We start from the raw sequence: 24872 nt of genomic DNA, 5'->3' as shown, positions 1-24872 counted from the left end.
TTCCAGAAATTATGTCCCAATAAAAACTCTTAAATTTTTTTTTTTTTCAGAAACCCTTAAAAATATATGACCAGGAACTTACAATGATAAACAGTAATATATTTAAAAAAAAGCCCTAGTTGAACTTCTCTGACAATACCCAACTACAAAAACACAATCCTCAAGATGCAAACATGACCCGGAGCTCGACCAATTGTTGACAGACTCAAACCGGACACAGACCCAAACCACTAAAGCCCATAAATTGGTCCAAGTATTTTCACCAGCTGTATACGCCAAGATATGGGCAAAACAATGAAGTCAACCGACTTCATCATACTGGCAAGCATATGGATGCAAAAACAAACCCAAACCTCTAAGTTGAGGAAGCAGGCTCCTCGGCTTTCTTCTCTGCATCTTCGCTTTTTGATTCCTTCTCCTTAGCAGGAGGGGCCTCTTCCTCAGCTTTGTCCTCAGGTTTCTTTTCTTCAACACTCAACTTCTCAAGAAGACCAGCAGTTGAAGTTGCTTCTTTATTTTCCTCTTTAGATTTTTGGGATTCAGCAACTTCTGTAAACATTTCCATGAAGGCTTTGCAATCTGAAAAACAAACATAGGAAAACATCTCATGAAACAGACAATTAATGGAAAGGAAAAAAGAAGTAAGTAGTACAGATTTTTTTTTTTTTTTTCACAAAATTAGAATAGATTTCTGTGTGTATATATATACAAATTTTTAAGCAGTATGTTAATCTTTATGGAAACAAAAAGAAGCATCGGTTATCAGTCCACAAGTAACAATGCATCTTAGAGCCAGAAAAGCTACTGTATCTAACTATAAGAACCATTCTGTTACACAAGTCCAGAAGTCAGTCAAAATGCATTCTGGGTGCAAAAAAAACTACCACTATGCACTATTAAACCCCCTCGAGACAGAATTGAGTTTAAATCACCCTCTCTCTCTCGCTAGCAATAGGAAGTGAACCTATGTCATTTGCTCCAGGATGGCATTTAGACAGGGAGACCTATGGACCCCATAAATCCCTAGTAAAGTTTTCATGCAGGATGCGTGACAAACATTGAAAACATTCCTGCACTTGCACTAAACTGATAAAAGTATTCCATTCAAAAATAATCATTTAATACCAGCACAGTAGGAAATAATTCCTGCCAGTTGCTCCCCTTAACAATCATGTATAACATGGCAAGTCAATAATCATTTCATAAATAGATTTATACAAAGAAAGAAACTATGCATGCAATAAGATTAGAACTAATAACCAACAATAGTTCAAATAAGAACCTATCATCGAAGAAAATCTTATCGCAGTTCAAGATTGAGATAAATATAAAATACCCAATTTTTTCTTTTGAAAATATAAAATACCCAATTTAAGGAAAGAAGTAGAAAACCTCAATACAATTGATTCAAGATATAGACATACTGCCACTTATTCTATGATTAAGGCAAATCACCATCCAACCAATTTCAGTTTCTAACTAAAGTCCACCGTTTGAAATGATAAAGTAAATTTGTAAAATATGACAGAGAAGATACTTAAACTATCCCACAGTACATCATCAACATCTATGTAACAAATACAGTTTTAAGATCATTGCCTTAGCACAACTCAAATTCCTTAAATAGTAGCTCTCAAGAAACCTTTAGAACTGATATTTAGGTATCATTACAACATAGAACATAATACCATTTGCTCTTCTTAGTTTTTGACCAATAAATCAGTACCCTAAACATGTAAACAAAGAGCTGAAGATAATTTAGGATGTTATCATCAAAGCCTATGATTTGTCCGTGGCCAGAGTAACTAAAATCTACAAAAGTAAAAAAGTAAGTTTTTATAGCAATAAAATAACGGAAATTTTTACATTTGAAAACTTAGCCACTAAGAATACTAAAATAGACATCATCCTATAGTAATAATACTATCTTTCAGGTTTTCCCGAGGAAGCCTGACAATCACAAGATGGCCTATATAATTGAAACTTCAATTCTTCAATTCCCACTACTGTAATCAAAATAGTTCAAATGAAACACAGCATTCACTAAACACGATTCAAGCAGCCGCTCTACATTCAAATTATTGGTCACAAAATCAAATTAATAAAAGAACTAATTGACCAATACAACTTAAACAACTTCAAAACACCGTACTTCAATTAGACAAGCAATGTAAATCAATAATAGAAAAAAGTTCACGATACTCACTCTCAACGGATCCGAATCTGATACAGAAAAGCTCATTCTTCAATTCACCATCAGCGAAGTCAGCGGCGTGCCACACACACGACTTGTCGTTACCAGCATGCTCTTGCACGGACATGGTCGGTAAAACTGACAGTGCGACAGAACACAGATTCAGATAGATAAATAAATAGCATTAGTATTATTAGATGAGATGTCAAAAAATAAACAAAAGAAGAACGAACCGAGATGATTGGCGCAGATCTTGAGTGTCTTGGATTGTCTCATGACGAGACGAACCTTGCCGCTCTGTTTATGTTTCAAAAGCTTAACAGTACCAGCTCCTCTTTCTTTCCACTGATTACCGTCCTTATCGAAACGGTATAGTTTCGATTTCCTTTTAAACAAAAGGAAGAAAAAATCAACCAAATAAAAATCAAAAACCGAAACCCTAGAATGAGAAAAAAGAAACAGATCTAGGGCACTTACAGATCCAGGATAGCATCTTCGTCCTCTTCGCCGGTAGTAACAGCGACCTCCTCGAGTTTGACGATGGGGGCAACCTGAGCTCCGGTGTCTTCATCTTCGTTGTGTGGTGCCTCCTCCTCTTCTCTGCGATCGCCCTCGGTGCTGGCCATTGATTTAATTTCTGAGTTAGAGCGTGCGTGAGTTTGAGTGTGAGAACTCGGTGATTCAACTCGGCTGAGTGTGTTTGGAGGCTAGAATGTTTGAGGGAAAGTAGGGTTTTATACAGAGAGTATCGAGAGAGATTTTAAGAGAGAGTTCAAAGAGGCGTCAAGGTTACGCCCGCAAAACAGATGCACTAGTACTACTGCTTTCCTTTAAAGGGAATGTTTGGATGGTGGAATAACCGTTTCCCTAGATTAGAACAAGATATTTCCACGTTTAAAATAAACGAGTGTTTGGCTCCTTTTACTTGTACAGGAACAAATTTTATAATAATATTAGGATAATGATAAATGATAATAATTAATAATTGCAATTATTATCACATAGTAGAATATGTTTATAGAAGCTTTTACTGTGGACAAACTTACCCATGAAGTAATTTTTAGTAGACTTACAAATGAAGCAACCATCTTATATAGTAACACATGGTCTGGATGATAGTATAGTCGCGGTCTTGATGACATTATAGCCTTGGGGGATTCGTGGTATGGATTCTCCACTAAAGATTACTTCATTGGTAAGTTTCAAGACTGTGTTGCCAGTCAGGTCACAAATCACTCTATATGAGGATTACTTCATGTATAAATTTACAACTGTAACACTATATAAGCTTACTTTTTACCCTAATTTAGGAATGCTCACTCATAACTTGTGTAAGCTACACTTGTATACAGAGAAAGCAAAGAAAACAATGCAAAAAACAATAAACATATGATTTGCACCAAATATTCGAACTACTTTAAAAATCTTTTTATTGTGTTATTGTTGTGCTTTTATTTCGTTTATTGTTCAGTATCAGAATCATGGGTTTAATACAAACTTATGTGTTGTAACATCCCCATCGAGGTACGTAACTCTATTTATGTCCTAATGCCCTTAGTTTTACTTATTTCAAGGTGAAAGCTTGAAAAATTGGTAATTGCATACTTTGCCGCAGCAAAGGAGTTTTGTCGCCGCGGCAATGCACTCTCTGCCTAAATTCATGGCAAAAAATACAGTCTTCGCCGGGCCAAAGAAAGAGCTGGAATTTTTGAGAAAATTCTAGAAAACTTGCTCAAAGGCAAAATGGTCATTCCACCCATAATTAGTTGAAAATGTGTGGAGTGAAAAGTAGTAGAATTTCATGGAGAATACAATGGAGATGAGGACATTATTATAATTGATTAAGGGACATAGATGGAATTTCATAAAAAGTGCAAGGGTAAAATGGGAATCTATAAATATGCATACATGCATATAAGAACACTAAAGAACAAAGAAAGAAAGAAAAGAAAAGAACCTGAATCTTAATTTCTAAAAGAAAGATAAAAGAAAAGAAGGTTGTAGTGATGGGGAACCCGTGAGTGACAGAGAAGAAGAATATTCTCACATGCACGCTGCCTTCAGTGAGCGGCCTAAGAATGAGAAAGAAGAATTTGTACAGTCCGTAAGAAGTGCATGTGAATGAAGACTGTACCCAACAGAGCATACCTACATGCACACCGCCTTCAGTAAACGGCCTAAGAATAAGAAAGAAGAATTTGTACAGTCCGTTAGAAGTACATGTAGATGAAGACTGTACTCACTCACATGCACAGGATTCAGAATCCATGCCTCAACCGAGTTTGATCGACGTACAAGAAAGAAAGAATAAAAAGCAAGAAAGAATAGAAAAGAAAAGAAAGAATAGAAAGCAAGAAAGAATAGAAAAGAAAAGAAAGAATAGAAAAGAAAGAAGAAAGAAGAAAGAAGAAAGAACATAAAGAAAGAAAGAAGGAAATGAGAAAGAAAAGAAAGAACAGAAAGAAAGAAAGAAGAAAAACAGAAAACAGAAAAGAAAATGTATCTCTTATGCATTTGTGCATATGCATTATTCCATTCTTACTATTCACATTTAGTTTCACTAAATGTGTTTATATATCAATAAGTGAGAAACAAGAATGTTAGAGAGAGCTGAGAAGAATAGAGAAGTTTGATGTAAAGAAAGAAAATTCAGAATACGAATAACAGAGAAAGAAGATTAGTATAATGGATTTATTTACTGAGCAATTAGTTCTCACTCTGTTGATTTTACTGTTTTTGCAGGTAGTAGGTGAAAAGCGGTTGGAGGGAATGTCAAGAAGCGGAGAAGAATGACACTACTGTCTAACTGTATTTTGAGTTTATATATATGACTTATTTTACTTAACATAGAGAATTTGTATATGGAAGTAAAGTTAGTTTTGGACCCACTATCTTATACTTATATAAATACATGTTTTCTATAGCATATTTAGTGATTTTATATTATATTTTTCAAAGTATACTAACCAGAGAGAGTTATTACATGTGTAGATTCCACCACAAATCCTACATACTTCTCGTTGGTGCGAGAAATTGCATCACCAGAATGTACCAACATTACAGCCTATATTGCACACCCAGATGCCTACACTCGTTTTGCAGCTAGCCGGAACAATGGTAACATGGTACATGTAAGTAACAAAGCTAAAGACTGTCATTCCTGAGAAGCAACATCGAACTTTTGCTGCTCTAAACAGCTGATACCAAATGCAGATCACGAGAAAGCACTGGTGTAACTGACAAAAAGACAGTTTCGATGATAATAACCACAGACAGTGCATGGACCTTGCCTTAAATGGCATGATTGCTCTGATTAATTTCACTGCAGATGAACCTTGAAGCTTTCATCTTCAAGTTATAATTTCTGTCCAAAGCTTGCTAATATATAGTTGTTTGTCGCTCATTCAATAGCTTCGGCTGCACTCAATCGTATAGTTTGGCTTTGGCACATCAGGTTGCAGTCCAACCTTACTTTACCATGGCCTGTGATAAGACTGATAGTATATACATATCAACAGCGTAGACTTCGTTTTCCTCAAATTCTGCATCATCAGCAAACTTGTTCCCATACCATCAATCAGAAACTGCTTCAGCGGGTGACTGAGAACGCCTTCGACGATCTTGGCATCATAGGTGGCAGCAACTTTTTGAATAGCATCTGTTACATCTTAATTTGTTCTACTTCTACCTCAAGCAAAGGTTCAGTAACAAATCCCTGTAAACCAATTTTTTTATTATTATATCGCGCTCTTCCAATGCAGTCTCATCACTTGCAGGAGGAGAGAAGTGACAAACTATATTGTTTACAGAAATGCAAATGGAAGACTAACACCTCTCTCAATCTTTTTCTTTGACATTGTTGTACGTGTTATCTGCTTGCCTTACTGCCCAATTTCTTAAAATATTTCCCGTGCAATACAAGGACACCAATGTTCAACTTTATTTTTTATTATCAAATTTGAAGCACTCTGCACAGCTTCTGCATGGTATCATACTCTGATAAAGGAGATATCTAGAATCTTGGTTTTGCATTTGCTTTCCGATATTACGAATTGCAAAACTTCTGCAAAACAAAATGAAAAAATTCCAAAAACTAACTAAAAAAAATGTTTTTGTTTATTTTTGTTTCTAAGTGGTGATGGTCTTATAGATGTTGAATTAGTAACTGTTGAGAATATCAGAAGCCGTACTCAAGTCAAATTGTTAGGTGTTGTAAGATCAAACTCTCTCTCTCCAACCTCCTCGTCCCACCTGACTACAAAACCATCAGAACACCCACCTCTGACCTCTCAACACACCTCTGTTGAGTTCGCCCGCAAAAACAGATGCACTATACTACTGCTTTCCTTTAAGGGAATGTTTGGATGGTGGAATAACCGTTTCCCTAGATAACAAGATTTTCCACGTTTAAAATAAACGAGTGTTTGGCTCCTTTACTGTACAGGAACAATTTTATATATATTAGGATAAGATAAATGATAATAATTAATAATGCAATTTTCACATAGTAGAATATGTTTATAGAAGCTTTACTGTGGACAAACTTACATGATAATTTTTAGTAGACTTACAAATGAAGAACCATCTTATAGTAACACATGTCTGATGATCAGTATAGCCCGGTCTGATGACAGATAGCCTTGGGGATTGTGGTATGATTCCCACTAAGATTACTTCATTGGTAAGTTTCAAGACGTGTTTGCCAGTCAGGTCACAAATCACTCTATATGAGGATTACTTCATGTAAAATTTACAACTTAACACTATATAAGCTTACTTTTTACCTAATTTGAAGCTCACTCATAACTTGTGTAAGCACACTTGTATACAGAGAAAGCAAAGAAAACAATGCAAAAAACAATAAACATATGATTTGCACCAAATATTCGAACTACTAAAATTTTTTATGTTGTTATTGTTGTGCTTTTATTCGTTTATTGTTCAGTATCAGAATCATGGGTTTAATACAACTTTTGTTGTAACATCCCCATCGAGGTACGTAACTCTATTTATGTCCTAATGCCCTTAGTTTACTTATTTCAAGGTGAAAGCTTGAAAAATTGGTAATTGCATACTTGCCGCAGCAAAGGAGTTTTGTCGCCGCGGCAATGCACTCTCTGCCTAAATTCATGGCAAAAATACTCTTCCGCCGGCCAAGAAAGAGCGGTGAATTTTTGAGAAAATTCTGAGAAAACTTGCTCAAAGGCAAAATGGTCATTCCACCCATAATTAGTTGAAAATGTGTGGAGTGAAAGTAGTAGAATTTCTGGAACTACCTTCTCAAGAAGACCAGCAGTTGAAGTTGCTTCTTTATTTTCCTCTTTAGATTTTTGGGATTCAGCAACTTCTGTAAACATTTCCATGAAGGCTTTGCAATCTGAAAAACAAACATAGGAAAACATCTCATGAAACAGACAATTAATGGAAAGGAAAAAAGAAGTAAGTAGTACAGATTTTTTTTTTTTTTTTTCACAAAATTAGAATAGATTTCTGTGTATATATACAAATTTTTAAGCAGTATGTTAATCTTTATGGAAACAAAAAGAAGCATCGGTTATCAGTCCACAAGTAACAATGCATCTTAGAGCCAGAAAAGCTACTGTATCTAACTATAAGAACCATTCTGTTACACAAGTCCAGAAGTCAGTCAAAATGCATTCTGGGTGCAAAAAAAAACTACCACTATGCACTATTAAACCCCCTCGAGACAGAATTGAGTTTAAATCACCCTCTCTCTCTCGCTAGCAATAGAAAGTGAACCTATGTCATTTGCTCCAGGATGGTATTTAGACAGGGAGACCTATGGAACCCATAAATCCCTAGTAAAGTTTTCATGCAGGATGCATGACAAACATTGAAAACATTCCTGCACTTGCAGTAAACTGATAAAAGTATTCCATGCAAAAATAATCATTTAATACAAGCACATTAGGAAATAATTCCTGCCAGTTGCTCCCCTTAACAATCATGTATAACATGGCAAGTCAATAATCATTTCATAAATAGATTTATACAAAGAAAGAAACTATGCATGCAATAAGATTAGAACTAATAACCAACAATAGTTCAAATAAGAACCTATCATCGAAGAAAATCTTATCGCAGTTCAAGATTGAGATAAATATAAAATACCCAATTTTTTCTTTTGAAAATATAAAATACCCAATTTAAGGAAAGAAGTAGAAAACCTCAATACAATTGATTCAAGATATAGACATACTGCCACTTATTCTATGATTAAGGCAAATCACCATCCAACCAATTTCAGTTTCTAACTAAAGTCCACCATTTGAAATGATAAAGTAAATTTGTAAAATATGACAGAGAAGGTACTTAAACTATCCCACAGTACATCATCAACATCTATGTAACAAATACAGTTTTAAGATCATTGCCCTAGCACAACTCAAATTCCTTAAATAGTAGCTCTCAAGAAACCTTTAGAACTGATATTTAGGTATCATTACAACATAGAACATAATACCATTTGCTCTTCTTAGTTTTTAACCAATAAATCAGTACCCTAAACATGTAAACAAAGAGCTGAAGATAATTTAGGATGTTATCATCAAAGCCTATGATTTGTCCGTGGCCAGAGTAACTAAAATCTACAAAAGTAAAAAAGTAAGTTTTTATAGCAATAAAATAACGGAAATTTTTACATTTGAAAACTTAGCCACTAAGAATACTAAAATAGACATCATCCTATAGTAATAATACTATCTTTCAGGTTTTCCCGAGGAAGCCTGACAATCACAAGATGGCCTATATAATTGAAACTTCAATTCTTCAATTCCCACTACTGTAATCAAAATAGTTCAAATGAAACACAGCATTCACTAAACACGATTCAAGCAGCCGCTCTACATTCAAATTATTGGTCACAAAATCAAATTAATAAAAGAACTAATTGACCAATACAACTTAAACAACTTCAAAACACCGTACTTCAATTAGACAAGCAATGTAAATCAATAATAGAAAAAAGTTCGCGATACTCACTCTCAACGGATCCGAATCTGATACAGAAAAGCTCATTCTTCAATTCACCATCAGCGAAGTCAGCGGCGTGCCACACACACGACTTGTCGTTACCAGCATGCTCTTGCACGGACATGGTCGGTAAAACTGACAGTGCGACAGAACACAGATTCAGATAGATAAATAAATAGCATTAGTATTATTAGATGAGATGTCAAAAAATAAACAAAAGAAGAACGAACCGAGATGATTGGCGCAGATCTTGAGTGTCTTGGATTGTCTCATGACGAGACGAACCTTGCCGCTCTGTTTATGTTTCAAAAGCTTAACAGTACCAGCTCCTCTTTCTTTCCACTGATTACCGTCCTTATCGAAACGGTATAGTTTCGATTTCCTTTTAAACAAAAGGAAGAAAAAATCAACCAAATAAAAATCAAAAACCGAAACCCTAGAATGAGAAAAAAGAAACAGATCTAGGGCACTTACAGATCCAGGATAGCATCTTCGTCCTCTTCACCGGTAGTAACAGCGACCTCCTCGAGTTTGACGATGGGGGCAACCTGAGCTCCGGTGTCTTCATCTTCGTTGTGTGGTGCCTCCTCCTCTTCTCTGCGATCGCCCTCGGTGCTGGCCATTGATTTAATTTCTGAGTTAGAGTGTGCGTGAGTTTGAGTGTGAGAACTCGGTGATGCAACTCGGCTGAGTGTGTTTGGAGGCTAGAATGTTTGAGGGCAAGTAGGGTTTTTATACAGAGAGTATCGAGAGAGATTTTAAGAGAGAATTCAAAGAGGCGTCAAGGTTACGCCCATAAAACAGACGCACTAATACTACTGCTTTCCTTTAAAGGGAATGTTTGGATGGTGGAATAACCGTTTCCCTAGATTAGAACAAGATATTTCCACGTTTAAAATAAACGAGTGTTTGGCTCCTGGTACAGGAATCAAATTTTACAATAATAGTAGGATAATGATAATGATAATAATTAATAATTGCAATTATTATCACATAGTAGAATATGTTTATAGAAGCTTTCACTGTAGACAAACTTATCAATGAAGTAATCTTTAGTAGACTTACAAATGAAGAAACCATCTCATATAGTAACACATAGTCTGTATGATAGTATAGTCGCGGTCTTGATGACATTATAGCCTTGAGAGATTTGTGGTATGGATTCCCCACTAAAGATTACTTCATTGGTAAGTTTCAAGATTGTGTTGTCAGTCAGGTCACGAGTCACTCTGTACGAGGATTACTTCATGTGTAAATTTACAACTGTAACACTATATAAGCTTACTTTTTACCTTAATTTAGGAAAGCTCACTCATAACTTGTGTAAACTACACTTGTATACAGAGAAAGCAAAGAAAACAATGCAAAAAACAATAAACATATGATTTGCACCAAATATTCGAACCATTTTAAAACTCTCTTTATTGTGTTATTGTTGTCCTTTTATTTTTAGTATTAGAATCATGGGTTTAATACAAACTTAAGTGTTGTAACATCCACATCGAGATACGTAACTCTATTTATGTCCTAATGCTCTTAGTTTTACTTATTTCAAGGTAAAAGCTTGAAAAATTGGTAATTGCATACTTCACCGTGGCAAAGGAGTTTTGTCACCGCGGCAATGAACTCTCTGGCTAAATTCATGGCAGAAAATATAGTCTTCGCCGGGGCAAAGAAAGAGCTGGAATTTTTGAGAAAATTCTGGAAATTTTGCTTAAGGGCAAAATGGTCATTCCACCCATAATTAGTTGAAAATGTATGGAGTGAACAGTAATATAATTTCATAGAGAATACAATGGAGATGAGGGCATTATTGTAATTGATTAAGGGACATAGATGGAATTTCATAAAAAGTGCAAGAGTAAAATGAGAATCTATAAATATGCATACATGCATATAAGAACGCTAAAGAACAAAGAAAGAAAGAAAAGAAAAGAACCTGAATCTTAATTTCTAAAAGAAAGATAAGAGAAAAGAAGGTTGTTACGATGGGAAACCCGTGAGTGACAGAGAAGAAGAATATTCTCACATGCACGTCGCCTTTAGTGAGCGGCCTAAGAATGAGAAAGAAGAATTTGTACAGTCCGTAAGAAATGCATGTGGATGAAGACTGTACTCAGCAGAGCATACCTAAATGCACGCCGCTTTCAGTAAGCGGCCTAAGAATAAAAAAGAAGAATTTGTACAGTCTGTTAGAAGTGCATGTAGATGAGGATTGTACTCACTCACACGGCCAGGGTTTCAAATCCATACTTCAATCGAGTTCGATCGACGTACAAGAAAGAAAGAAAGAATAGAAAGCAAGAAATAATAGAAAAGAAAAGAAAAGAAAGAATAGAAAGCAAGAAAGAATAGAAAAGCAAGAAAGAAAAGAAAGAATAGAAAGCAAGAAAGAATAGAAAAGAAAAGAAACAAGAAAGAAAAGAAAGATCATAAAGAAAGAAAGAAGAAAAACAGAATAAGAAAATAGAAAACAGAAAAGAAAATGCATCTCTTATGCATTTGTGCATATGCCTTATTCCATTCTTACTATTTACATTTAGTTTCACTAAATGTGTTTATATATCAATAAGTGAGAAACAAGAATGTTAGAGAGAGTTGAGAAGAATAGAGAAGTTTGATGTAAAGAAAGAAAATTCAGAATACGAGTAACAGAGAAAGAAGATTAGTATAATGGATTTACTTATTGAGCAATTAGTGCTCACTCTGTTGATTTCACTGTTTTTGCAGGTAGTAGGTGAAAAGCAGTTGGAGGGAACGTCAAGAAGAGGAGAAGAATGACACTATTATCTAACTGTATTTTGAGTTTATATATATGACTTCTTTTACTTAACGTAGATAATTTGTATATGGAAGTAAACTTATTTTGGGCCCACTATCTTATACTTATATACGTACATGTTTTCTATAATATATTTAGTGATTTTATATTATATTTCCCAAAATATACTAACTAGAGAGAGTTATTACATGTGTATATTCCACCACGGATCCTATGAACTTCTCGTTGGTGCGAGAAATTGCATCAACAGAATGTACCAACATTACAACCTATATTGCACACCCAGATGCCTACACTCGTTTTGCAGCTAGCCGAAACAATGGTAACATGGTATATTTAAGTAACAAAGCTAAAGACAGTCATTCCTCAGAAGCAACATTGATCTTTCGCTGCTCTAAACAGCTGATACCAAATGGAGATCACGAGAAAGCACTGGTGTAACTGACAAAAAGACAGTTTCGATGATAATAACCACAGACAGTGCATGGACCTTGCCGTAAATGGCATGATTGCTCTGATTAATTTCACTGCAGATGAACCTTGAAGCTTTCATCTTCAAGTTATAATTTCTGTCCAAAGCTTGCTAATATATAGTTGTTTGTCGCTCATTCAATAGCTTCGGCTGCACTCAATCGTATAGTTTGGCTTTGGCACATCAGGTTGCAGTCCAACCTTACTTTACCATGGCCTGTGATAAGACTGATAGTATATACATATCAACAGCGTAGACTTCGTTTTCCTCAAATTCTGCATCATCAGCAAACTTGTTCCCATACCATCAATCAGAAACTGCTTCAGCGGGTGACTGAGAACGCCTTCGACGATCTTGGCATCATAGGTGGCAGCAACTTTTTGAATAGCATCTGTTACATCTTAATTTGTTCTACTTCTACCTCAAGCAAAGGTTCAGTAACAAATCCCTGTAAACCAATTTTTTTATTATTATATCGCGCTCTTCCAATGCAGTCTCATCACTTGCAGGAGGAGAGAAGTGACAAACTATATTGTTTACAGAAATGCAAATGGAAGACTAACACCTCTCTCAATCTTTTTCTTTGACATTGTTGTACGTGTTATCTGCTTGCCTTACTGCCCAATTTCTTAAAATATTTCCCGTGCAATACAAGGACACCAATGTTCAACTTTATTTTTTATTATCAAATTTGAAGCACTCTGCACAGCTTCTGCATGGTATCATACTCTGATAAAGGAGATATCTAGAATCTTGGTTTTGCATTTGCTTTCCGATATTACGAATTGCAAAACTTCTGCAAAACAAAATGAAAAAATTCCAAAAACTAACTAAAAAAAATGTTTTTGTTTATTTTTGTTTCTAAGTGGTGATGGTCTTATAGATGTTGAATTAGTAACTGTTGAGAATATCAGAAGCCGTACTCAAGTCAAATTGTTAGGTGTTGTAAGATCAAACTCTCTCTCTCCAACCTCCTCGTCCCACCTGACTACAAAACCATCAGAACACCCACCTCTGACCTCTCAACACACCTCTGTTGCGAGAAAATAGAAGAAAGAAATAAAAAAACAGAAAGCAGTAAACCAGTAAACCACTAGGCTTGTCCGCTTGTGGTCAAATGGCAAGACTTTGGCCATCAGATAGGTTATCCAGAGGTCTTGTCTCCGAATCCTACAAAATAGTCATCTACTACATTTGTAACTTACTTGACCCATTGAACTTGTACACCCCAGGAGGGTTGGTAAATACTTATGCTCAATTTGACAGTATCATCATGGAAAAGTCCTAGAAAGTATTCTTATTATAAATAATAGGGGGTAAAAATAAATCTCATCTTTAAATTCCACGTAATATTTTACCATTTTCAGATAGGCTGTTATACATCATGTAAAATATATGATGATTTTACAAGGATTCTTAAAACCCAAATGGCTAGCTAGTTAGGTAGTAAAATATGTCCTGCATATTTTACCAAAGACAGTTAACCGAGAAATTAAAATCTAAAATATGCTATACACGTGGCAAATTTGTTTAACTACCTCTACGCAATTCTGTAAACTAACCCAAGTAACAAAAACATCTGTCCAATCCAATAACACCGGCTCGGCAGCACAGCTTCTACTTTGGCACTTGACCTCAAAGCCCTCAAGTATTTGCAGAAAAGGTTTGGTTTCAGCTGTTCTTGCAATCCCTTCAGTTCCCATAAAAATTGTGAGGATTGAGATCACTTTGAAACACAAACAGGAAACTCCAGAAAACTTAACCTTAGTTATGACTCACCCTACATAAAAGTTAGAACTGGGGGATCAAAAAGATCTCATTAGTGGCATGCCATATGGAGGCATAGGAGGCATCCCGATCCCATCCATTGCTGGTGGTGGTTGCGGCGGAACAAAACTTACACCCATCCCTGGACCACCCATTCCAGGCATTGGTGGTGCAGGCAAAGCAAGCGGCAGCAATTGGGCGTGCATATTCTGCAGACAGCCCAGAGAAGTGATAAATTAAACTGTTTTCAAGCAACGAAAATGACCATATAGCAAAAACTGTGTTCTTGTAGTTTGTGTAACAATGAATTAGCAATCAAGCATTCAGGAAAACGTCTTATCACATGAGAGAAATTAGGTAAAACAAAATACGCCGCAGAATTGTCTAAGTAGTTTTACCTGCTGAGCAACAATGTCTTTCTCCTCCTTCCCTTTAGTTTTCACCTCATCAAGAGCATTAAGTTTATGTTTAACAAGTTCATCTACTTTGCTTGTGTACTCTCGAATAAACTTAAATTGCAAGAAAGAGAAAAAATTAGGTTGAGAAAATGAGAAAAATATCCAAGGTGATAGTTAAGCTAAAAAATAGGCATAAGCTCAACAAATCACCTGCAACAGATATGGGAAGGAAAAATCAATCATTTTGTGCCTCCATGCGAACTCAAGAGCAACATCAGGCGAGACTAAATCATAACAGACAAATAGGCACGATGCAAAACACTCTTTCTTTCCCTGAAAATACAACAGGACAAGAGAATGAATGATTTTTCCAGAAATGCAAGTACATAACTGGTGAATAAACATAATACAAAATATCTCTGCAACTATACTAGAGAATAAAAGTTTTTGGCAGAAATGTTGCAAGTCACATGAAACACAAGTGAACATGAACATCTATAGAGATGAATGATTTAAATTGTGTTACAGTAAAAATTTAAACTGTTCCAACAACAATAAAAATCCTAGAGGGGGAAAAAATTTTGGCAACTTAGCCATATATCAAAAATCTTAGTTACATAGAAAAGGTATAGTTCAATTTATTATGTAAGTGAGAATGTTTTAAAGACCCAATCGTTAAAGTCACCAACCTGCTCAATAAAGTAAATGAGCAACTCCTCTGAAAGTTCCCGATCACCAGACTGTGAACATGTTTGCATGGCATCTTTGTAAAGATTGTCTTTCTTTGACAAGGCAATAGACTGCTTCCACCTCCCAGCCTTCTTATATATCTCAGCAGCAACACGTCTCATCTCAAGAAGCTCATGTTTCTCAATCTGCACATATGCATCATCAGCACTGGTAAATAAAATTTCCACTTCTAAGAAAATTAAGAAACCAAACAATTTTTCATCTCTTACCTTCTGTGCTAGACCTATCAGATCAAAATTATCATGCATATCAATAGATTCACGAAGCCTTTCGTATTCTTCCTCCTCTACATAAATCTCATTCAGAGCTTCATTCACAGCAGATACATTATTGCTCTGAACTGCAACCATGTATGGCTTAACAAGACAGAGATGACCAGCCTGAGTGTCAAAGGATTGCAATAATAAACAAGATATTAGACGGCACTCTTTTCAACATGAAAAGTAACAACAACAAAGCAACATCAAAGGCATATGTGCAACATGCTTACTTTTCGCATTATGTCTACAACATGGGTATGGTCAATACGGAGGGCAAGAACATTTAGAAGGTCATTGATTAGATCTGGATGCTCTTGTAAATAGAAGTACACAGCCTTATAGTAAATCTCAACACTTGCAACTTTAACAATAACATCTTTGAATTGCATGTGCTCCCAAGCTTGTGGGGAGTGGTTCATTATAGTGGTTGCAGCATTGTCAAACTCATCATATTGAATATATAAGTAAGTTAGTTCCTTCCAATGCTGCTGTTCATCACAAGCTCGTATAAGCTTGGGAATATTTAGACGAGTTGAAAACAGTTTAATGTGCTCCATAAGCTTCTCAGCACGGTATCTCGCATATAGAACTCCCAACTCAGTAAAGATGCCCATATGTGCATGTTCCAAACCTAATCCACTCTCCATGAGAGATATGAGCTCATTAAAATATCGTCTGTTCTGATAATACTCACTGACTTGCTCTAAATCATCCACCTAGAATTGTAAACATACAGGATTTAGTATTTGAACAACTACTTAGAACCAATATTATATGCCATAACAGAAGGGATAACTAGACATCTGCAATGCATACAAGCATTCAACATGAAGTTCCTGGAAATTTGCTCCACATAATTCAACTTCTCTGCACTTATAAACCTATACCAAAGGATTTGATCTTTGTATATAAGGTATTATATAACTTTCACAAGAAAGAACGCAGGAAACAAATAAAGAATCAAATATTACACACCTGTATGATAATGTTGAGACCACATATCTGAGCCAAGCGAAATTCCTCAGCATCAACACAAGCAAAGCAAACCTCCTTCCATGTTTTTGAGCTGTTGGCTTTCCGAGCTGCGTCAACAGCACCTTGAAACTGTTTTAGCTTTACGAGTGTAACAGCCAGCTTAGCCCAGTTAGAAGTGAATGAAAAAATGATCTTCGCCGCCTCATATAGGGCTTCATCATATAAGCGATCCCCAACATTTGGGAGATTAGCAACATTTGGCATAAGAATAAACTCCTCGATTTCTTCAAGCCGGTCAATTTTAGCATATGCATAAATAAGTTCGCTGTCCACCTTGGGCTCCTTTGATTTCTGTCTAACCATTAAAAGGTATCTGACCAAATCATGGTATACATTTCCATCCTCAGCAGCCTTTATGACATCTAAAAACTGTGTAGCATCATCTGCACGAATAAATGACTCAATTGCATCACTCACAAGACCCTCCCGAAGTTGAGCTTTGGCCACCTGGCTCCAGACTACATCTTCTTCTACGCGAAATGCATACTCCACAGCCCTATCTATGCTTCGGATGTTATCCAACAGTATATTCACAGCCTGGACATTCAAATTGAATTTCTTGAAAATTGAAAATGCTTCTTCATACAATTGAGCTTCCACAGCCACCTGTCCAACTGCAGGTCCATCAAAATTGTCTAACCTATTAATGTAATCCATGACTCTTGATGGGTCAGCCTTAATGGCTGTAAGTATCAGCAGATTTTGCAGATTGAAGTTCCCACTAAAAGCAGAATTTTGCAACACTATCTTTTCAAGAAGCTCAATTAATTCATGTGGAAGGTCAGCAGTCATAAAAGCTTTAACAGCTGCAGAAACTTGCTCGGGACTCTTGCTTTCTGGCAAAGCATTAGAAACAACCTGATCAATAAGCTGCCTCCTATATTCATTATCAGGGGTAAGAACTTTCTCCCAGAGATCTTCATCCATCCTTTCCACCACATATCTGGTAAGTACAAACATTAGGTATATCACATCAATGCACCAAACCAATGTATCACAATGTAAAATGGTATCTTACAATGAATAAGAAACACACCTGGCCTGCAGTTTGAACAAGGAATTTTTATTTGTGACATTAATAAGTTCATCATCACATTGTCCTCTGTGATATGCAACAACTGCAAGTGTTGGATCCCTTTTCTCACAAAATTTACCCACAACACGAGGATCATAATGTGGATTGGTCATGAGAAAATGCTCGGGATCATTGTTGCTGTCTATAATAATTTTACCCAGAGCATTGTGGACATGCACATCTTGGCTTCCTTCACTCACAAGATGTTCCAAGAACTGTGTGATCAACAGGAGACGATTCCTGCAAATTCAAAGCAAGTGTAAACTATAAATAAAAAATTTAAAAAAAAAAAAAAGAATGATCATGGAGCAACAGGGCATCATAAAGGAAAAATTCACCTCTTTTCACATTCCTCCACAAGGGGCTCAACTGGAAGGAGAGATCGAACTGAAAGAATAAGACCTTTGATGAAATCTTCAGGGCATTCATCATCTATCAACTGCCGTACGACTAAAGGAGCATTTCCTGGATTGACCTATCAAGCAAACAGAAACTCAGAGATGAAATCATAACGCTACATTTCAATTAATGTTAACTTGGCTTTGGAAGAGAGCCATCTTTATTGAGCAATTAAATTACAAACAAAAATTAAAACCTCTTCAAAGATTTACCTTCTGAACATAACCTTCTATATAGCGAAGCATGTTATTTACATACAGGTAATGGGTAAGATCTGGAACAAAACCGAAACGATCACAGACATTAATCAGAGGGCGTGCATCAGGAAGCTTGGCTTCCATTAGAAAGTTCTTTGTCTTCTCAGGGTCATAGAAGTTAGATTCACGAGTCACACGTTCAACCTCCTTAATTTGCCCAGTCTTGGCAGCAGCTTCAACATACTTGAAGTGAATTTCAGTTTCTTCACTGTGCCAAGTTTAAAAGAAAAATAAAAGTTTTGCTCGCAGCAAAAATAATTGACTAGAATCAACTTTTGTTACTGAAAAACGAAGAAGGTACCTAGAGCTCAAATATGAACCCAAGAAGAAGTAAAGTCCTTCATAGGACTTGAACTGTTCAAAGAGTTTTACGCATGCATCAACACCCAACTGCTCACAGTATTCTTTTGCAGTCTGCATACAGATTTTCAATAAGCCTCAATTGAAAGATTCTAATATTATGAACAATTTCATATAAAAGATGATTGTTTACCTGCACAATTATCTGAAGATTTCCCCTGAGATTGACCAATAAAAGATCTTTCATACACTCAAGGGTCCATTCTTTAGAAAGGGTTCCAAAGAACTCAACAAGAGACTGAAAAGCACATCACAAATTTAGTATAAAAATACAATCAACAACTTGGAACAACTTGTATTTGACAGACAAACCTGGGGCTCAATGGCATGTGTATTCACGATGACACGTTTAATATCAGGCAATTCAGTGTAATGCTGCAAGGAAAATGGATTACTAGTCCACAGAACAATAAAATTTCTGCACAAGATATCACAATCATGAGATAAGGAGATCATTTACCTGAAGAGCTCGTATATACAGACCAGCCTTTTCACAAAGTTGAGCAATACGTGGACGATCATAGTGACTAAACATGCCATTAGCTAATATAGCATCCGCAACATTTGGAAATGTCACGAGATTGATTTCCAAAACCTAAAGCAAATAGATATAAAATTGATGTGAGTAAATATATCAACAAAATAATTAAGAAATATAAGTTCACAGAAGAAAGATAAATATTAACCTTTGTCTGAAGGTCACCATGCTCAGGTAAGTTTGGTTTCAGGACATCTAATAAAAAGGCTGTTGCCTCACGGATCAAATTCCTCTGGATGGAACAAAAAGACGTTTTTGAAGTTTAATCTTAAGCTATTGGCAACACAATGAACTTAAAATAAGTCCCTTATCATGAATCCAAAAGGTGCTTGAACATTAAAAAAGAAAGTAAATTTTACAGCCTGAATATTTTTTCTCTTCACAATTATGATAGTTGTACATACACCTATTAGAAGATAATAAATGAAAAGGTGTTAATTGAACCTGAAGAAATAGATCAGCCATTGTGTTATAGTCAACTGGGCAACCTCCCTCCATTTGAGAAATCATTAAAGCAAAATTAACAGCAGCCTGCCATGAAGAAAGTTGAAAAATATACTCCATCAGAAAATGGCTCATTTCTAATTAAACTTCAGAAGAATAAATATTTGAAAACTAGATTGCCGAGATCAGAAACTCAAAACTGTGTAATATATAAAGTTAACCACTAAAGAAAGTCAATAACCATATCAAAGAAAATGAATATTTACTGTTGCACAACTTATTTGAAACGGCACACTTGCTGAGAAAATGACTAAAATGCTACCTACCTGGGGATCAGACCTCAAAATGGTTTTCAGAAGGAATAAATAATCCGGTGTATATCCAACCTGCATCAAAAAAGAAATTATAATCGGACTGGTGAGTGTCTACAATCAGCAGTCATTGCATCATAGAAATTGGAAGAGTTTATTCATTAAAAGCTTCGAGTAATAGAAGCAATATTTATGCTTGTCACCTGTTTCGAGTATATCAGAATCTTGTCAAACTCCTTCCTCTCTGCAAATGCTGCTACCACTTTCGGAGTTGCTCTAGCTTTGACATATATTTTGAGTGCCAGATCATTATCCAAGGTCTACAATTAGACATTATATCAGGAAAACAAAAGAACTAGGCACAATCTAACAGCAAAACAGCTATGACTCAGTGAGCATTGTTCACAAAACATCTAAAAAAGGTTTGAACCCAATCTCTTCCCCATGAATCAAAGAAATACTCACCTAAGACTGAACCCAACCCCGTCAAGCAAGCCCAGTCATTAACATCACTGAAAGTTTTACATCATTAAAAGTTATCTCATTGTCGTCTTTTGGCATCAACCAAAACCATCTCATCACATGGCTAGAATTTCATTTTTTTCAACAGTAAAAAGTTTATTGAAGGAAAATCCAGAAAGCATAACCTACAGCCTATGGACCATGCACAGGAAACTTTACCTTGTTAGTGGTGATTTTAAAAACAAGAATAAAAATATGTAATTTTAAAAAGCAAGCTTTTGTCAAATAATATTAGAACCAAAGCATTGGAGACTATCAAATAAAACTTCTAAATATAACCTTCACAAGATCCCCAAGGTCCTCAGTGCATTCAAGCTTGTCCTCAGCCAACCAATTCTCCAACAGATTCTTTTTGTTCTGATTTACAACAAGGCGTGACAATTCCAGTGACTCAAAAGCATTGAGTTTTCCTTTGGTCAACAAGGTTCCAAAATACTGCAATAATGGTGGAGGTTGTCCAGCTTGCACAGGAATGCTCTGTGAAGAAAGAACAAATAAGAAAATTACAAGGACCTTGAATTTCCCAAGATTTTCTAATGAAGAAATCATAAGTATTTTTCAGATTTCACCAAAAAAAAAAAAAAAAAAAAAACCACCACCCTGCCATATGTATCATTAAATTAGGATTCAGTTGGAAGTACTGATATTATCAGCACTAATGATACTACCAAAACTAAATACTTATATACCTGGAATTTGGCAACAGTCTCGGGAGTACGGAGGAGTCCCTGTGGAGATTCAGCAGCAAGTTCTGCAGCTTCCTCATATTTTGCCTCAGAAAACAACTCCTGGAATCTTTGGACAACCTGGCAAGATAAGTTTGAAGAAATTTTTCAGTATGCAGTACAAGTTCATAGCATTTACACCAACTAATATCAATCAGAGCCTTTCTCATAAAATATCACCACCAACTGATCAAAGCTGACCCACTATTCTTGAGCTGGAATCAAATATCATATCACAACATAAAGAGGAATTTATATCAAAATTTAACTGGAATTAATTTATTTCAATTTCAGTTTCATTGTGAAAGAAAAACTATATTTTGATCATATTTCATTTCCCAACCATTAAGTATAATGACAATTAAACACAGTTTTCCACCATAACTACATATTGCACTCATAGGAACTTGATAAGATTAGCCAAACTCAGCCTAAAGTAGGTTGAGTCCGAACTCCTGAAAGTTAAATGTTAAAAAAAAAAGACCAAAATCAAATTCAATTACCAAGTTTTCTGTGCCAGGTAGGTTTCCCTTTTTGGCAAGACTAACAGCAAGTTCCGGATTTTTTAACTGCAAAACAGCCAAGCAACTAATTAGAAATGCATTTCTTCTTTTCTTCAAGTACAAAAAAGTTGGGAAGATTCAACAAGCATACCTGGCCACTAACAAAAGGGATAATTGTACTATCATTTACGGTAGCAAGCAACACCTGACCTCGCCGGTTAATGGCGTAAAAGCCACCTACCGATGGAGCCTCAGTTGTCAGAAAAATAGAATCTGGACTGATTCTGTTTCTATAAACTGCGGTAGCTGTCTCTAAGTCATACACAAATAGAAGTCCTTGCTTTGTGATAACATATATCAAACCATACTTTTGAGATATCTGGACACCACAATTAGTGGATTAATTATCCATGAACCTGTGTGGAAATGATTAAACACATAAAAGTTACACCCATACCTGTATTGCCACTGGAAAGTCATCAGCAAAGTCAGTAGGAAAGAATAAATCTGCTTGTTTCTTAGTGAATGCTGCTTTGCCTGTAAACAAATTCCACATTTAGTACCATACAATTTCACTCAAACCACAAGATTGGGAAAAAAAAAAAAGCCATGCCCATAATTTCATCGAGCAAGGAAAGCTTGCTTCTAATGTTCTAGGGCAAACCGGTGACACTTAGCGAAAATCCCCATCCGTATGCAAATGTCTCTGAGTTTATATAAAGAAAAATGCCAATGAGAAAAACATGAACCTGGCTGGGCACCAAGTTCAATAATATGTAACTTTGATGTTACTTGTCCAGCATTGAAGGACTTCGAAGCAAAACTAATAAGAAGTGAAGGATTCTCATTCCCAGGTACCTGTATAGAACAGGTACAATATTCCAACACTCAAAACACAATACAATAATCACGTTTAACAATTAAATACAAGTAAAGAACACAAGTCTAGGACAAAAGCGCACTTTAATTGTGGCAAAAGATGCAGCATGCGCTTCAAGTGCCTGACTACGCTGTTGATCCACAGAGAAAAGTTGCATACTCCCTTTGACTAATGAAGGCCTCTGAAAGAAAATTTAGAAAACAGTAATTGATTGTTAAATGTAATTTACAACATAACCATGGCATCTGACATTTCATTTGCCCTCAGGGTAAACATTTCTAGCAGTGATCAACACAAGGACTGGTAAGATATATTGAAACATATTAACAGAACATAGCTGTTTCATGTATCAACATTTTCAAGGAGACGAAGCCAGACACCTCATAACATGTGAACTATTAGCATCCAATGTCTGCTCTGTTTCATAGATGATCATGTTTCTCTTACAGTTACATGGGTAACCAAATACACATAGATAATACAGTAAGAAAAAAAAATCATACAATATTTATGAATAAAGAAAATCATAATTTGCTATAAATCACACAAACAACATACCTCAGTTGGACCAGGGGCAATTCCAATCAAGACCAACCACTTCTCAGTAGGATCACAACGATAATTGATTATTTGATTATTTGCTAGATTAGCTGTTCGCTCAAACATCTTTGCAGGGGTAGAATCCCCTGCACATGAGATACAACGAAGAGAAAAGCAGATTTTAAAACAATAAACAACAAGAACCAAAGAAACACAGCACAAACTATTTTAATTAAAGTGACAAAATTGCAAAAGATACAACACGCTATCCGGATCACTTGCCTTCGATCGACCAATGATATACTGAAGTTTGTGTCACCAGAGCTACCTTTGTAGCACTAATCCACTTCCAGAAGACAACCTACAAATAAACCAATTCATAATCAAATACAATTTCAAACTTTAACAACTTAATTAAGAGGAAAAAACAACCACCTCCTCCGGCATCTGATGAGCTTTCACTTTTGTTTTCAATTCAATGTTAAATATTTGCAAGTGATCTTGAGTGGCTCCTGGCACTCGAGCTTCAAATTGAACACCACAGAAACCAAGCATTAGCCATACAAATAAACAGTCCTCTCTTCTAAACAAGTTTATAGCAGTAAATTTTTTGTCTATTAACGAGCTCACTTTAGGCGAAAGTTCGCGGCCTCTTATTAAGTTTTTATATTTCAGTAAACTCTTGCGCTCGCATTCCCGATTTTAAGTTTCGCATTTTAATTTATATACAAATGAAAATACATGCATATACTACAAAACAAAACCTTGAAACTAAAATTAAAATATTTAAACGTGCCTTTAAGAGCTAGAATTCTGGAATCAGGATTCATGATGGCGGATTCAGCCGTGATAGGACGGCGTAACGGCTGCATAGGCAAGTTCATATCGATAACAACAACACTGCTCTGCGGCGACGTTTCTCTAACGCAAATGTACTTGTCCGACTCCATTGTTACGTGTGTAAAGTTTATGAACTGGCTGTTGATCCCTACACTCGTTAACTGCAATATGAACGTAATCACATTAACAACACGTATAAAATAATTAAACTTTAAAAAAATAAAATAAAATGAGAATGAGAATGAAATCTAAAGCGGTACCGTTAGAGCCTCTTTCATGAGGATGGGAGCGTTGGCGGCAGCCATGGCGGTGGCGAGGAGAAGACCGATTCGAGATTAGAGAAATGAGAGCGCGGAGAGTGAGTAAGAAGGTTGTTATTGCTACCTTAATGTGCAAGTTATGGCGGTAACGCTGCAGGCGTGAGACTGATAAGTCTCCGGGCTTTTTGGAAATTAAAAAATGTGGGGCCTGTTTGGTAATGGAAAAATGTTTTTTGTCTTTTCTTGTAAAACGCGGGCCACGTGTTTCTAATTTCTGTTTTCTTAATATTTAAGCTTCATGTGTAAAAAATTTTCCATTGTGGGTGTGCTCTGAATATATCCGAGTGTATTAAGTACTTCCTCTAATGACCAGATCATCTTGGTCATTAAGTTAGCCCAACTCAAGCTTGGCCCATATAACTTGTCAACAAACCACCTCTCTTGCCTCTTAATAGATTTATTCTTCAAGCAAATAACTTGTCCCTTTCCGAACATTAGTTAACATCAAAATTCTAAAACCCGGCCGGTTCGATTGATCGAACTAGGAACCGTAAAACCAATTTTAGC

At 35.9% G+C, this 24872-nt stretch overlaps 2 protein-coding genes across 3 annotated transcripts; both read right to left on the bottom strand.

Annotated features, from left to right (window-relative positions):
- On the bottom strand, positions 1–9980 carry LOC116130223 (ran-binding protein 1 homolog b). 2 transcript variants are annotated; one of them, XM_031415962.1, is made up of 5 exons: positions 9662–9980; positions 9418–9569; positions 9197–9322; positions 7471–7571; positions 1–478 (listed from the first exon to the last, which is right to left on the bottom strand). In XM_031415962.1, exons 1-5 carry the CDS (start codon positions 9808–9810, stop codon positions 356–358), a joined length of 651 nt encoding a protein of 216 aa, XP_031271822.1. In that variant the 5' UTR covers positions 9811–9980; the 3' UTR covers positions 1–355. The 2 variants fall into 2 exon arrangements, with proteins under 2 accessions (XP_031271822.1, XP_031271821.1); XM_031415961.1 differs by lacking the exons at positions 7471–7571; positions 9197–9322; positions 9418–9569; positions 9662–9980 and adding exons at positions 2207–2332; positions 2428–2579; positions 2672–2862 and having other exon boundaries at positions 1–579.
- Positions 9981–13730: 3750 nt separating this feature from the next.
- Positions 13731–24424, bottom strand: LOC116130234 (clathrin heavy chain 1-like). Its single transcript, XM_031415978.1, has 30 exons — positions 24306–24424; positions 24002–24206; positions 23641–23729; positions 23488–23566; positions 23224–23351; positions 22748–22846; positions 22535–22643; positions 22243–22322; positions 21937–22164; positions 21786–21851; positions 21247–21363; positions 20837–21034; positions 20239–20355; positions 20051–20110; positions 19725–19811; positions 19429–19512; positions 19203–19337; positions 19055–19117; positions 18876–18980; positions 18684–18796; positions 18338–18590; positions 18065–18201; positions 17688–17966; positions 16592–17594; positions 15847–16332; positions 15566–15736; positions 15296–15481; positions 14817–14939; positions 14607–14717; positions 13731–14417 (listed from the first exon to the last, which is right to left on the bottom strand). The coding sequence occupies exons 1-30, from the start codon at positions 24348–24350 to the stop codon at positions 14247–14249; spliced, it is 5127 nt and encodes a 1708-aa protein (XP_031271838.1). The 5' UTR covers positions 24351–24424; the 3' UTR covers positions 13731–14246.
- Between the last annotated feature and the right edge of the window lie 448 nt (positions 24425–24872).

Source organism: Pistacia vera, unplaced genomic scaffold (assembly GCF_008641045.1).
Source record: "Pistacia vera cultivar Batoury unplaced genomic scaffold, PisVer_v2 Contig218, whole genome shotgun sequence".
Lineage (NCBI taxonomy): Eukaryota > Viridiplantae > Streptophyta > Magnoliopsida > Sapindales > Anacardiaceae > Pistacia > Pistacia vera.
Note: the sequence above shows the minus strand (reverse complement) of the source record. Positions and strands in the feature narration are given on the sequence as shown.